Source organism: Fukomys damarensis, unplaced genomic scaffold, assembly GCF_012274545.1.
Source record: "Fukomys damarensis isolate Sample0158 unplaced genomic scaffold, DMR_v1.0_HiC HiC_scaffold_11, whole genome shotgun sequence".
Taxonomy (NCBI): domain Eukaryota; kingdom Metazoa; phylum Chordata; class Mammalia; order Rodentia; family Bathyergidae; genus Fukomys; species Fukomys damarensis.
In genome coordinates, this window is record NW_022900923.1 from 40,652,336 (window position 1) to 40,665,032 (window position 12,697).

General features: G+C 56.2%; 1 protein-coding gene across 1 annotated transcript in view; it reads left to right on the forward strand.

The window, feature by feature from the left end:
• Nucleotides 1–12,697, forward strand: part of LOC104876893 (neuron navigator 1-like) — a 55,561-nt gene that overhangs the window by 42,790 nt on the left and 74 nt on the right. The window contains exons 4-5 of the mRNA XM_033761974.1: nt 8,599–8,701; nt 12,493–12,671. Of these exons, the coding sequence (XP_033617865.1) occupies nt 8,599–8,701; nt 12,493–12,671 (282 nt within the window). The remainder of the gene's footprint in view (nt 1–8,598; nt 8,702–12,492; nt 12,672–12,697) is intronic.

Here is a 12,697-nt window from a genome sequence, read left to right on the forward strand (position 1 = left end):
CGCCATCGCTGGCTGCAGCACTGGGCAGGGCAGACTCGGAGTCAGACCCTTTGCTACCCCGCTGCCTTCCTCAGAGCGCTTAGCCTCCCTGGTTCCGTCTTCTCAGCTGCAAACCTTGTCAGCCTAGGTCCTGTGAAGATGGACAGGACTCGCATCTGCAAAGCTTCCAGCGAGCTGCACAGCAGGGCCAATACGAATGTCACCAGTTTCACAATTGGCCCCCAGGGCCTCTTCCAATTGTCCTCCGCACCTGGGCCCCGCCCGACCTGCTGCTCCCCACTCCCTCGCCTGCAGATGGTTCTCTGCTATGCAAACCGTTGCTATAACAACCGCTTCCAGCTCGCGGTGGCAGCGGCAGTGCTGTGATTGGAGCAGGATATCGGGGAAGGGCCTGGGTGGCAGCACCAATGGGAAACATTTCCAGGAAACCCTGGGGTTCGCCGGGCAGGCGTCAGCGCCTGTTGTGTGTGTGTGTGTGTGTGTGTGTGTGTGTGTGTGTGTGTGTGTGTGTGTGTCTGAGACTTGGAGGCCTGCTGCGAACAAAGCCTCTAACTGAGAGGAGACCCAGTGTGCTGAGAACCCTCTCCAAGCCCGTAACCCGTGTGCAGAGGGAAACGTGCAGGGAGACATTCTCCTGAAGTAGAGAAGACAGAACTTACAAACGCACTCCTTGTGAGCACAGCCCTCGGCACTGACCAACCTGACCTGACAAGTTCATCCCTAAGGCAATATTGATGCCCTTTTCCTGAAACTTTGAGATCTCGCCCCAGCGTCTCTGCCAAGCTTGTGTTGGTCACAGGGCTGGGCAGGCTGCCTGTCCTCAGTGAGGCTCTGTCCTCACAGGTCCCCTCTGCTTCACTTTCTGCCCTCAGCTCACTGCAGAGAGTCTGCACTCTCCCCACACACCCCAAAGCTGAGTCCTCCCAGCCCCGATCTGAACCCACTCCACCTCCCGGGCATTGGAGCATAACGGCCGGCTGGAGTCATTCTGAGACTTTGGGATCTCAGCTTGCCACGCGCAGCCTGTCACAGGTCCCCGTAGCCCCATCGTGCGTGTGGAAGCCAAGCCCTGCTCCGAAGCTTTCCCTGGGCATAGGCAGGCTCCCCATAGTAGAAGCTGCAAATTCTAGGCTATTCTCCAAAGGATGATAAGCACAAGACTGGGGGCTGGGGAATGGATATCGGCCCTAGGAGTGCAGAGCCTGGGAAGAAAGAAGTTAGGCTAATCAGAATGCCCAGGAAAAGAAGCCTTTGCTCGCCTTCTTCCCAGCCTGCGAGCCAGACAGCTGCCCCTCTTGCAGAGCTTCCGCAGCGCGAGGCCACAGGCGGCTAAGACCCCTCAGCGCCCCCTTGTGGTCCTTCTCAGCAACAAGCTCAAGAGAGCTGACAGTTTGGGGAGGCTGGCGTCCTGCAGCTTGAAGACAAGAGATGGCAGTGGGCTTTGCCTGAGGACACACACGGCCTCGTGTCCACACACTCGACTTGTTCTGGAGGCTGGGAAACGGCCCGGCTGCTTGGCATCGAGAGTATTTGCTTCTCTGCATTACAGAGTTTTATGGTGTATCTCTGTGAGGCCTCTATTGTGAACGGCAGTTTGGCCTAGAAAGTGTCGTACAGTTCTGCTGCACAGAACGGCCTTGGAGATCTGTAAAGGATTTCCTAAGAACTTTAAGTTAGAAGCCAAACACTCTTCAGAATGGTTCTTCAGTTTGAACTGAAGTTTTCACTCAGACATTTTCTCTGGGGTACTCTCTCCCGTAGAAGTCAACGGGAGTGACGTAAAGTGCAGTGACTTCTCAGAGGAGGCAGCTAGAACTGTCTTGGTGTGGAAATCAACTCCGTCACATTAAGTATCTGGATTTCTGCATTACAGATTTGTACAGTGCATCTCTACAAGAATTTCTCTGGTCCTAATTTGCTTCTGGTTCCTGGGTTTCCTCTCCTTACGTCACTTGTCCACCTGACCAATGCCTTTCTCGGCAGTCCTGGCTTTTTCTGTGTCTGGGCCCCACGCAGCAAACAGCAGGAAGGCCACTGGCCACAGGGCTGCTGCTCAGCCCATTGCTGAGTGAGTCGGGATTCTCCCGGGCTAGGTTCAAATCTCTGGGCGCTCCTCCTGGGAGCAGGAGCGCTCGGCAACTACAAGCTGTGATTGGCTGTACTGCAGGGGTTGGTGACAGCTGCTGCTAACAATATTGTGACTGAAGTGGGGGCATGCGTGGAATGACAGGATTAGTAACAGAATAAATAGTCCCCCGCCTATGCCGCTGTGGAAATGGGTGCCTCCAGCATGGAAGCCCATCCTCCCGTGTTCCTCCGAGGGCCTCTGGGGTTAGCAGATGGGAGGGATGGAGTTGGCATAGGGACTGATTGTGTGCTTTACCCAAACGCGGCCCAGACCCTCGGGCCAGGTCTCCTGTCGCTTTCCGGCATGGTGCCAGCCATGCTGCAGGACTGAGCCTGGGGGACTTGGCGCTGGGGGCGAGGCCACTTTGAGGTCACTGACAGCAGAACTCACAGAGTCCGCCAAGTGCAAGTCTGTGTGGAGGATGGAGGCCTGGGATTTGTCCTGGATCACAGTACGCTGAGGTGACGCTCTTGCTAGCTGAAGTTTGAAGGTTTATGTCCTCTAGAGGAGGAGAGGGATACAGATGATTCAGCTTCCCAGAGTATGTGACTCACTCTAAGCACAAGGAGGTCATCAACAAATACTGGCAGTGATGTGTTCAAACAAACTCCCAAGTACCTTTTGCAGTTGCCCTAAGTATTAGTGGGAGTAAATGGCCTGCTGGATTATGACCATGGCTGGAAAGTATGTGCACGCTTTTTTGAGACAAGGTCTCACTATGGAGCCCAGGCTGGCCTTGAACTTTCAGTCCTCCTGCCTCAGCCTCTGGAGCACTGGAATTACAGGCATGTGCCACCACAACTGGCTCCGGGTGGAAATCTTTCGGTTAGACATTTGTGCTTGAGATAGCTTTTACTAAAATGATATTTGACCTGTGGGCAAGGAACCCAAGCTATGACAGTATGACAAATTTCAGAACTTAAGGAATATCTGGACTCTGCTTGGGATCAAATAGGATCAGGAAAAAAAACCTTTGTCCTCTTGGAAGTTGTTGAAAAGAGAGAGAGGGAGGGAGGAGAGAGAGAGAGAGAGAGAGAGAGAGAGAGAGAGAGGAGAGAGATAGATGAGGGTTTGGGCGAGTAGCAAGTGAGAATTGGGTTTATTATATTTTTTCTTTTTGAGACAGGCTGGCCTCAAGCCTCCTGCCTCAGCCTCTGAAGTGCTGAGATTCTATGCAAGTGCCACCATGCCCGGGGAGAGGGGCTTGATCCTACACATTTCCATGTCATTTAGCCCGGCCTGGACTCTGGACAGACCTAATCCCACACCATCCCCAGGTTAATTCACCTCTGGATGTGTCCTCTGGGGCCGCTTTTCAGTGGGTCTCAACTCTGGCCCATAGCAGAGCTGGAAAAGACCCTGGGCCAGTGGTCACACCTGCTCCATCCCTCCCAGTGGTCCCCTTCTGGGCCAAGGGACAGGCTCTGAAATGTCCTGACTTGGGAACGTCCTTCCTCTCTGCTCACTTCCTCTCCTGATGGTGGTTCCCACCCGGCCCTGCATCCCAGCAGCAGCCAATCTGATCCAGCAGTAAGTCAGGTGCAGACCCAGCCTCGGTGGCCCCTGCTCTAGGCCAAACCACTCACGTGGGTTCGGAAACATTGGTGGAAGTAATTAAGGTTCCACAGGTGCTTACTGTAGTTTACTTAACTGTCAGCTGATAATTAAAACTTTATGGAACTGGGGGAAATCTGGCTGCTGAGTGATGGATTCCTCTGAGCCTCCTCCTCCCCAAACTTCCCTGAGCCTGCTGGGGTTCAGGGTCAGCCTGTCTGGGAACAGGCAGTGCCAGGACCTGAAATGCATGTCCTGCTGGCTCAGACCTGTGTCCTTGTCACTGTACCACTGGTCAGTTTTGTCCCCGCACCTCAGTCTCTGGGTTGGCAAGTTCTCAACCCCCACACAGCTGTCCTCTGTACAGACATCAGACCTTCTGTGCCCAGGGCTCCTGGGCGCTTCCTTCTCTGGAGTAGTCGCCCCTTCTCCACTGGCATCTCTTAATCACCTTTCTCTTTTGCAGTAGATGTGGCCACCCAGATCGCCCCACGCCTCTGTCTGCAAAATTGCAGAACTTGCTGGGCGCTTCCGTAAACTAGCAGCTGGGCAGTCTGTGTGTCTGCGGTGCATAGGTACATCTCAAGGCGCTGTATCGTAGTGGGGAGGAGAAAATTGGAGCCAAGTGTGGCAAATGAAATAACACGAAGCTGGGTGCGGCGGCACACATCCATAAACCCAGAATTTATGGGGGGAGGAGGATCGAAGTTCAAGTCCCACCTGGGTCACTTGGTGAGAACTTGTCTCAAAAACAGAGGGCGGAGGTGGGGATGTAGAACACTCCTGCTCTGAATCCCCACTGGAACGGATGGGTGGATAGAGAGAGTGAAGAATATACAGTGTCATGCCTCGCACCTGTAAACGTCCCATAGCATTTGTGTGCGTGTGCACCTGCATGTCACGTGTATTTGATGGTCGGCTCTTAGCCCTAAGACTCTTGCCCTGGGTGGCATACTCTGTGGTCTTGAATAAGAGCCACAGGTTTGTAGAAGTAAATGCCACCCTAGCCTGTAGATGCCCTAGTGCATGCTGGGTGGATGCTACTGATTGTGGTGACAGTGAGCTGTTTTGGGGGGACTTTCGCATCGCTTCTGAGCCTGAGGGGTGCTCACATCTTCCCTGGCTGTTCCATTAGCAGGGAAAGGTTTGGAGCGGCAGCCCAGGATAACATGCGCATCTGCCCACCCCACAAGCCTCAGTAGCACCCTAGGCCAACAGCAGCTCTGCCTGGCCTCCCTCCACCCCTGCCTCACACACACCCCACTGTCACCTCGGAGTAGGGCCGGGAGGTGCCTGGCCTGGTGCGCAGTGGAGGAGAAACATGTGCTCTGCTGGCGAGGCCTAGACGGGACCTCAGCATTTGCACAGAGGTCCAGAGGCTGGAGTGCCCTGCACGCTTCCCCCACTGGGACACACCAGGGAGAAGGGGGACATTCATTCGGGGCATCTCCACCTAGCAGTGAAACAAATCGTTACCTTTTAGGTTATTGTCACCATCACCACAGAGTAGTGTGCGCCTCAGACACCTTCGCCCGCCCCTGGTCCTCACCCTCCTGGAGATGGTGAGACAGGAGCAAAACTTTTACTTAGAAGGTGTGGGGCAGGTGGGGGTCAGGAGTGGGTGAAGGTGAGAGCTGGGATGAATTGTTTTTCATTTTTCAGTGCTGGGCCTGGGGTATTTGCATTGAACTCCGTCCCTGGCCCTTTTTAAAAAATTTATTTTTAGGCAGGTCTTGCTAAGTCACTGTTGCCCAGCTCGCCTTAACCTCTTGTGGCCCTCCTGCCTCAGCCTCCCAGAGTGCTTGGATTACAGGCCTGGGCTACCATGCCCAGCTAAAGTGTGGTGAAATCTTTTGCAAATGAAATTTACTCATAATTTTAAATTAAAAATGTAAAAATGTTGCCTCGGGGGAGTCAGCAGTAAGAATATCAAATCCACTCCCTAACAAAGTGTTTGCAGCCTCTTGAACCTGAGGCTTGTCCTTTGAATGCTTATAAATCCTCATCCTGGGGCTGCACTGTCCCCCACAATGTATCAGTCACCCGGGAATGTAGAGGACAGCCGGCCTCTCCAGGCGCCCGCCCAGCCACCACCACCGTGGAAGCTGGGCCCGGGAGAAACAGGGTGGTGTACTCAGGATAACCACCAGGTGGCACTGTCGGGGCACCGAGGGAGCTCTAGGGGCCTAGCCTCTCTGCAGGACCCATCTGGCCTGGGATCTGAGAGCAGGTCCTGGCCCCCACCACGGGCAAATCCAACCCTGTCCTACCTTCCCCTGTGTGCCCAAGCCCGCCTCTTTGCGGATGTGACCCTCCCAGGTCCTCAGCCTCATTGGTAATGGCTGCACTGACAACGACTAGAAGACTGGGGCAGTCCCTCCACTCTGGGAGGTGGAATGAGGTGGGAGCTCGGCTGCAGGTCTTGGAGGGAAGAGACCTGGGAAAGAGGGCACCACAACAGGCAACGGAAGTGGGATGGCATCTCTTTCTGTCCCCACTAGGACATTAAATTCTAGGTACTCACCTCACCCCCCGATCCCAGGACCTGGCACATAACCAAGTGCAGAATGACCCTCTTGAAGCTGCTTGTGGTATGGCTTAAACATCTTTCCTTAAAAAGAGAAATCTTTTGCACATGCTAGGCAAGTAAGTACTCTACCACTGAACTACATCCCATCGTTCGTTTGGCTGGTTTTGGTTTTTTGAGACAGGGTCTCACCGTGTAGTTCAGACTGGCCTTGAACTCACGATGTAGACAAGCTGGCCTGGAATTCACAGCGATCTCCCTGCCTCAGCCTCCCGAGTGCTGGGATTACAGGAGTGCCTCACCACTTCCAGTTCATCCTCAGTCCTTCGTAATCCGATCTTGAGACGGTCTCACTGAAGGTCCAGGCTGGCCTCCCGCTTTCCATCCTCCTGCCTCAGCCTCCAGTGCAGTAGGCTCACAGGCATGCACTGTCCATTCTTGAAAATATCAGTCACTATGCTGGGTGCTGGAGGTGCAGGGAAACCCTGTGACAGGAGAAATGCCAATTTCTTCCTGGGCTCAACTCTGCCGTGTGCTGCATGCTAACGGGGTGACCTTGGATGTTTTGCTCAATCTCCGCATGTCAGTTTCCTCATCTGTACAAAGAGACCGCAGCACAAATCACCCAGGAATGTAAGCATTCAACTAGATGGCATATGCAAAGTGTCTGGCACACAGAAATCTCTGAGTGGCTCTTGGTCACCCTCCCCTTTGGGGACACACACCCCTTGGAGATGTGCATGCCTTTGACGTCACTACCAAACCCACAGAAGGCATCAGACTCCCTGTCTTGGCACCACATTCTCGATCCCCACAGGGGCATTTTAGAATTAAACCCTAAAGTATATATGGGTGCACTTTCTGACCCTGTCTGTGTTCTATGCCAAGCCATCAGTTAAAGCCACAGAGCGGCTCCCAAGGTGACCCTTGCCAGGATAAATAGGCATCAGCAGCCAAAGACATGATGCCAGGGCTGCGGACAGCACGCAGGCCCCTGGCACGGAGGCCTGCCATTTGTCCCTGCTCTTGCCACCAGCGTGGAGGGCTGGATACCTTGCGCTGGCCATGCAAGGATGGGAGTGGGGCCGCCAGGTCCCCCAGGGAGGACAGGAGAGATGACCTGTGGTCTGAAGCTGGTGCTCAGTGAAGGTCTCCCAAATCCCTGGAGAGGGCGCTGCAGCCTGCGCCCTGCCGCTGCCCCCGCCCTCGTGGCCCGTAACAGTCACAGCAGCTGCCAGCAGCCTGAACTCAATCATTAGAAAAAAATTCCTCTTCAGGGATTCAAAATGTTCCCTTCAGCAGCCAAGAGGATCGCGCTCTGCCACCGCGTCTGGATGGAGGGAGGGGCGTGGCGTCGCTGCCAGCGCGTCGGACTCCTGCGTCTGCTCCCTGGCCTCTCCGGCATCTTTGTGTCAGCCCCCGACTGCTGCCCTTGTCTTCGGGGGGTGGGGGGACACTGGGGTGGGGTGGGGGTCTCCTGCCTTCAAAGACTTCAGATCCCAAAGTCAAAGGAAACCACTAGCGGGGCCAGGCCTAAGACTTCAGTCCTCCAGCCCAGCGTGCTGCCCAGCACCGAGGGCATGTGTGATAGCTTTGTTGCACATTTCAGTGGAAGAGAGGAGAAAGCTCCCCGAATTTTCAAGGATATTCAGACACCCCGCAGCCATGCGGAGGTTATTTGCACCCTGGAAATGGATGACAGAAACCTGTTTGCTGTTGTAGAATCTCATCTGTCCAGGCTGCCTGAAAACCAAGGTTGAATATGGTGGTGCTGGATCATTAGGGTTCTGAGGCCGCACCTGTGTGTTCTCCTGACTCACGACTGAGCCATTTGTGTGAGGCCCGAACTATCCAGGCACCGACTCAGGTGTGCTCCCGGTGTGCTCAGGAAGCCCCCCCCCCCGTGCCCAGTGACACGTTACAGGTGGAAAGAGGCCCTGGTAGAGATGTTCCCAGTGCAGAAACTGGTAAACATGAGGCATCAGGGTATCCGCCCACCAAGAGAAGTTGTGAGACACCAGCACCCTGCGGAACGGGGCTTTTTAGGCAGATGTCCAGCTGAACTTGACCTGGAAAACCTTGCCCATAACCTCTGCTGCGAGAATCAGGGCCTCCCCAAAACAAAGCCAGAGGTAGAAGTGCTCCCTGGAAGGGTGGGGGAGGACTGTGCAGACACCCAAGCCGGGGTCTGGGCTTCAGAGGGCCCATGGGCATGTGCCAGGGCCAGCAGGGTCCAGCTGTGCTGGGCAGCTTTGAGGAAATAAGAGGCAGGGACGCGTGCGCTCCAGGCAGCAGCCTGCTAGGGCTGTGGTCAGTCTCCCCTGCCCGTCCCCCAGCTCCCGGCCGGATGTCGCCGCTGCTCACCCAGCGCTTCTTCTCCCCCTGCCAGACCCAGAGTCCCAGAGAAAGAGGACGGTGCAGAACGTCCTGGACCTGCGACAGAACCTGGAAGAGACCATGTCCAGCCTGAGAGGCTCCCAGGTGACTCACAGGTAAGCTGGAGCCACAGAGGAGCCACAGCCTCCACTGTCATTCTGGGTCTGGGCGGCAGAGTCCCGCACACCGCCACCGGGGCTTCTGGGTTTGCTCGTGCAGCCAGTGCTGTCAGATCAATCTCAGCGTCATAGCAGAACCCCCATGTGTGTCCTCATCTCTCTGAAGGGGCTTTGTTTACTGGCTGCTCCTCTGGCCCCCAGGTCCCCTCTGTCAGTCAGGTGCCCTCTGGCCTCTTCCACCACCACTGAGGGAGGCCTGATTGCTCAGCAGGGCCCACGCAATGCCACCCACAGTGTCCGGCCCCCTGCCCAGCCCTGGAAGATACTTCTGAGCCTCCACTGCGGGGGCAAGCGCCCTCCCACAGCAGCTGTCCCTGGAGCAGGGTCCTGGCCGTGGCCTCTTCGTGACTCAGAGTTTCCCCTCCGGCTCCTTCCTCCCCGCTGCCCAGATGAGCTCATGCTGTCAGCTCCAAAGGGGCAGAGGGAGGGAGAGCAGGCGGCCAGGACTGGGAAGTCACAGGGGTCGGCAGGGAGGCTGTGTGAGGCGTCGGGAGCCTCCCGTCTCCTGGAACTGGGAAATGATAAGCCACGCTGGGACACAGGGTCAGTGGGAAAGGGCTTTGCGGCCCACATCTCACGGACACGCTTACACGCTCTCAGTGACAGAGAGCTCCTTCTCTTTGGTGCAGCCCAGTCCGTGGCGATCGCGTGGAGCCCAGCTTCGTGGCCAGGGGGTTTCATCCACAGCCACTGGCCTGCTTCTTCCTCCCTGAGACCTTCTCCTTCGTTCCGCCTCCCACACCCATCTCCACCCATTTTCCCATCTTGGACACCAGCCCTTTACCCCTGACATCTAGAACCCTTTAACTGGTACAATGAATCAAAGCATCCACTCTCTGGGGTCCCTTGGCCCAGTCAGCAGGTTGCTGACTGCCTATAGGAAGGCGTTTCCTGGGTCTGGGGGGAAGTGGACCCAGACGCCCCTACATCTGTCTCCTGTCTCTCCCCCAGCTCTGGGCAGGAACCCAAGGGGGCTGGAGGGCTGGCGCAACCGGCCTCCCCAGTTTAGCCCCCCCAGTGGGTGAAATGTCACACATCATTCAGGGAAGTTGCTGGAACATCTCTCAGTGCCAAGTCACCCATCAGCCTTGTGCCAAAGAAAGCAGAAAGTGCTTAGTTGCTGAGAGGGTCACACCCCAGATGACTCACCACGGCAGGGTCAGGACTGGAGGCTGCCGCTGCAGCCTCCTGGGCCCCGACTCCAGCTCCTGCTCCCTGTGGAGCAGGGCAGGGTGGCTTCTGCTTGGGTGGGGAGGGTAGGCTGAAAGCCTTTGTGGAAAGCTGCCTGGTTTGGAGGGTGGAAGGCTGTGAGCCCTGGCTCCTGTCTCCCTTTGGGGAGAAGAGCCACCAGCCCTGAGGCTGGACTTTCTGTTTACCGCAGGGCTGGAGCTTCTTCCTCTTAGCCTCTGGTTTCTGTTACTCTCGGTTCACTCTCGGGTAGCCCAAAACCCGTCCCTGACTTGGCTGTCTTACTGTTTTAAAGTGCTGTGCATCAGTCAGCCCTTTCCTGCCCTGGGGAAGGCAGGATGTATTCATATTCCCTGGGCTAAAGCAGGAGCAACTGAGGCTGGGAGAGGGAGGCCCCTGATAAGGGCAGTTAAGTGCCCGAGTGGCGCTGGGCACCGGCCCTCAGAGCGAATGCAGACTTCATCCCCGAGGGGCCCTCAGTCCAGTGGGTGCTTTGGGTGAGGCTGCTTTTGCCCTGGAACTCACAGGGTAACTCTAGACTCAGTTCCGTTCCAGAAGCCTCTGTTCCTCTGCTACTTCCTGTTTCTACTGGCTCATTTCCCCCGGCGAGAAGAGAGTCTGGACTGTGGCTGTGTCCTGAGAGGAAATGAAACTGTCCTCACTGGAGAGGCAAGCCTGGGCCTGGTGAGAGGCCCAGTCAGAGTGAGAGACAGGGTGTGAACTGGAATCCTCACTGCCAGTTTAGGTCTAGAGAGGTGGAGAGATGGTTAGGGTATAAAACAGAGTCTTGAAATACAGAAAGAGGCATCTTCCATGCAGAGCTAAACTGGGCAGGCCGGGAAGAGAACTGAGGAACCGGATGTCCGGGAGGCCCTCACCTCTGCACACTCTCAATCACCTCAGTGAGGCTGACTGCCAAAGCCTGCTCCCCTGAAGCCCCACCGTCATCTTCCATCTCCTCATCTGGTGGGCAGTCAGCTTGTTTTTATCGAGCACTGAACTGCATGAGGCCCTGGCCTTGGCCTTGGGATGAGTCGGTCCCAGGTCTTCCCTCAGCACACTCACAGGGTTCTGCTCCTGGTTGGCTCGTTACTGGGCACCAGCTGCACACCAGGCCCGAGCCGAAACGGAGGGGACAAGGCAGAGCCAGACTTCCTCCAGCGGCTCTGCCTTCAAGGAGCTTCCATACTGTCCCAGGACGTGAGGTATCCAGGTCCCCCGGAGTTAGATGCTGAGGCAAGACGGTGTGTGAGGCAGAACACAGAACACAGACAGCCTAAACGGCTGCTGGGCCTGAGGGGAGAAGCTGCGTGTAGGCAGCCAGGAACCCTCAGGACAACGGCCAGGACCCCATGGTGCCGGTTTGCAGGACCGTGAGCCATGATCCAGTGTGTGAAGGGAAGGATAAAACCCTGTTTTCTCAGGTCTAACAGAGACAATTTTGGAGGATTCTTTTTATCAAAGAACTTTATAAAAACAAGAATAGAAAAATCAATGCCCCCCTGCCATCCCAACCCTGAGAGCGGCTCTGTAAAGGATGTGTTCACTGCTTCTCCTTTGTTCTGTGCACCTCAGGTCCCGCCTCGGGCAGCCTCAGCAGCCCGCAGACCCCCTTTCAAGTACACAGTCCGGCTGGGCTCTTATCAGGCCAAGGGATGAGACCCTACCTAAGGCTGACCAGGTTCAGCTGGGTGGACTTAGCAATCCCAAGCCTGGGCCACCCCTCCAACCAGATGTCTGCCGTATTTCCTCCGCAGCCACCCTGGCCTGTGAGAAGAAAGCCTCCCCTTCTGACAGCTCCCTGAAGCCCCCTGGCTCTACCCTGAGTGTCACTTTCTTGGCCTTGCCTGGCCTGGCAGGGCTGGAGGCTTGGTATCCTGCTTGGCCTCCTCTTCTCTGTCTAGCGAAGGCCACTTCCCTTCCCTGGGGAGGCCCCTGGCTGCTGACTGTGACCGGTCTTCCTGGGGGCCTGCTGCACATCTCAGCTTCCTACACCCTCTGCGCACCACCCCAAGCCTTCCTAGATCTGACATCTAGGAATCAGCTGGCCCTCAGCTCACTGATAGAAAAGAGTGACCGAGCGGAGTGGCCTTCTGAGTCGGGGAGCAGCTCCAGTCTCAGTGTGTGAGAGCCGTCTGTGTATCAGGCACTGCGTCGGATCCGTACACCTGTGATACTCTCAGCTCTACAGAGTGGCTGTTACGCTGTTATCCCATCTCACAGATGAGGACACGGGCTTAGTGTGGTTCATTACTTTCCTTGAGTGCATTTACTAATAAATGGCAAGAAAGGGATTCAAACCCAGGTCAGTGACACAGCACAGGCCCTTAGGAGTATGGCCGACTGCTTCCCAGCCACTTACAATCATTTTCTCTTGACAGCCTGGGGTACCCGTCTGTAACAGGGGTGACCTACAATTAGAGACCTCCTGAGGCGGTGGGTGGGGAGGCCTGCACAGGAAGCCATTGCTGGGTGCGGGAAAGGACCGGGCTGGCAGCGGCCGTGCTGGGGACTGACTGTGCCCTCTGCTCCCGGTCCAGCTCCCTGGAGATGACCTGCTATGACAGTGACGACGCCAACCCCCGCAGCGTGTCCAGCCTCTCCAACCGCTCATCCCCCCTCTCTTGGCGCTATGGCCAGTCCAGTCCGAGGCTGCAGGCCGGGGACGCGCCCCCGGGGGGGGGGGGCCGCCCTTTTTTGGAGATGACCTGCTATGACAGTGACGACGCCAACCCCCGCAGCGTG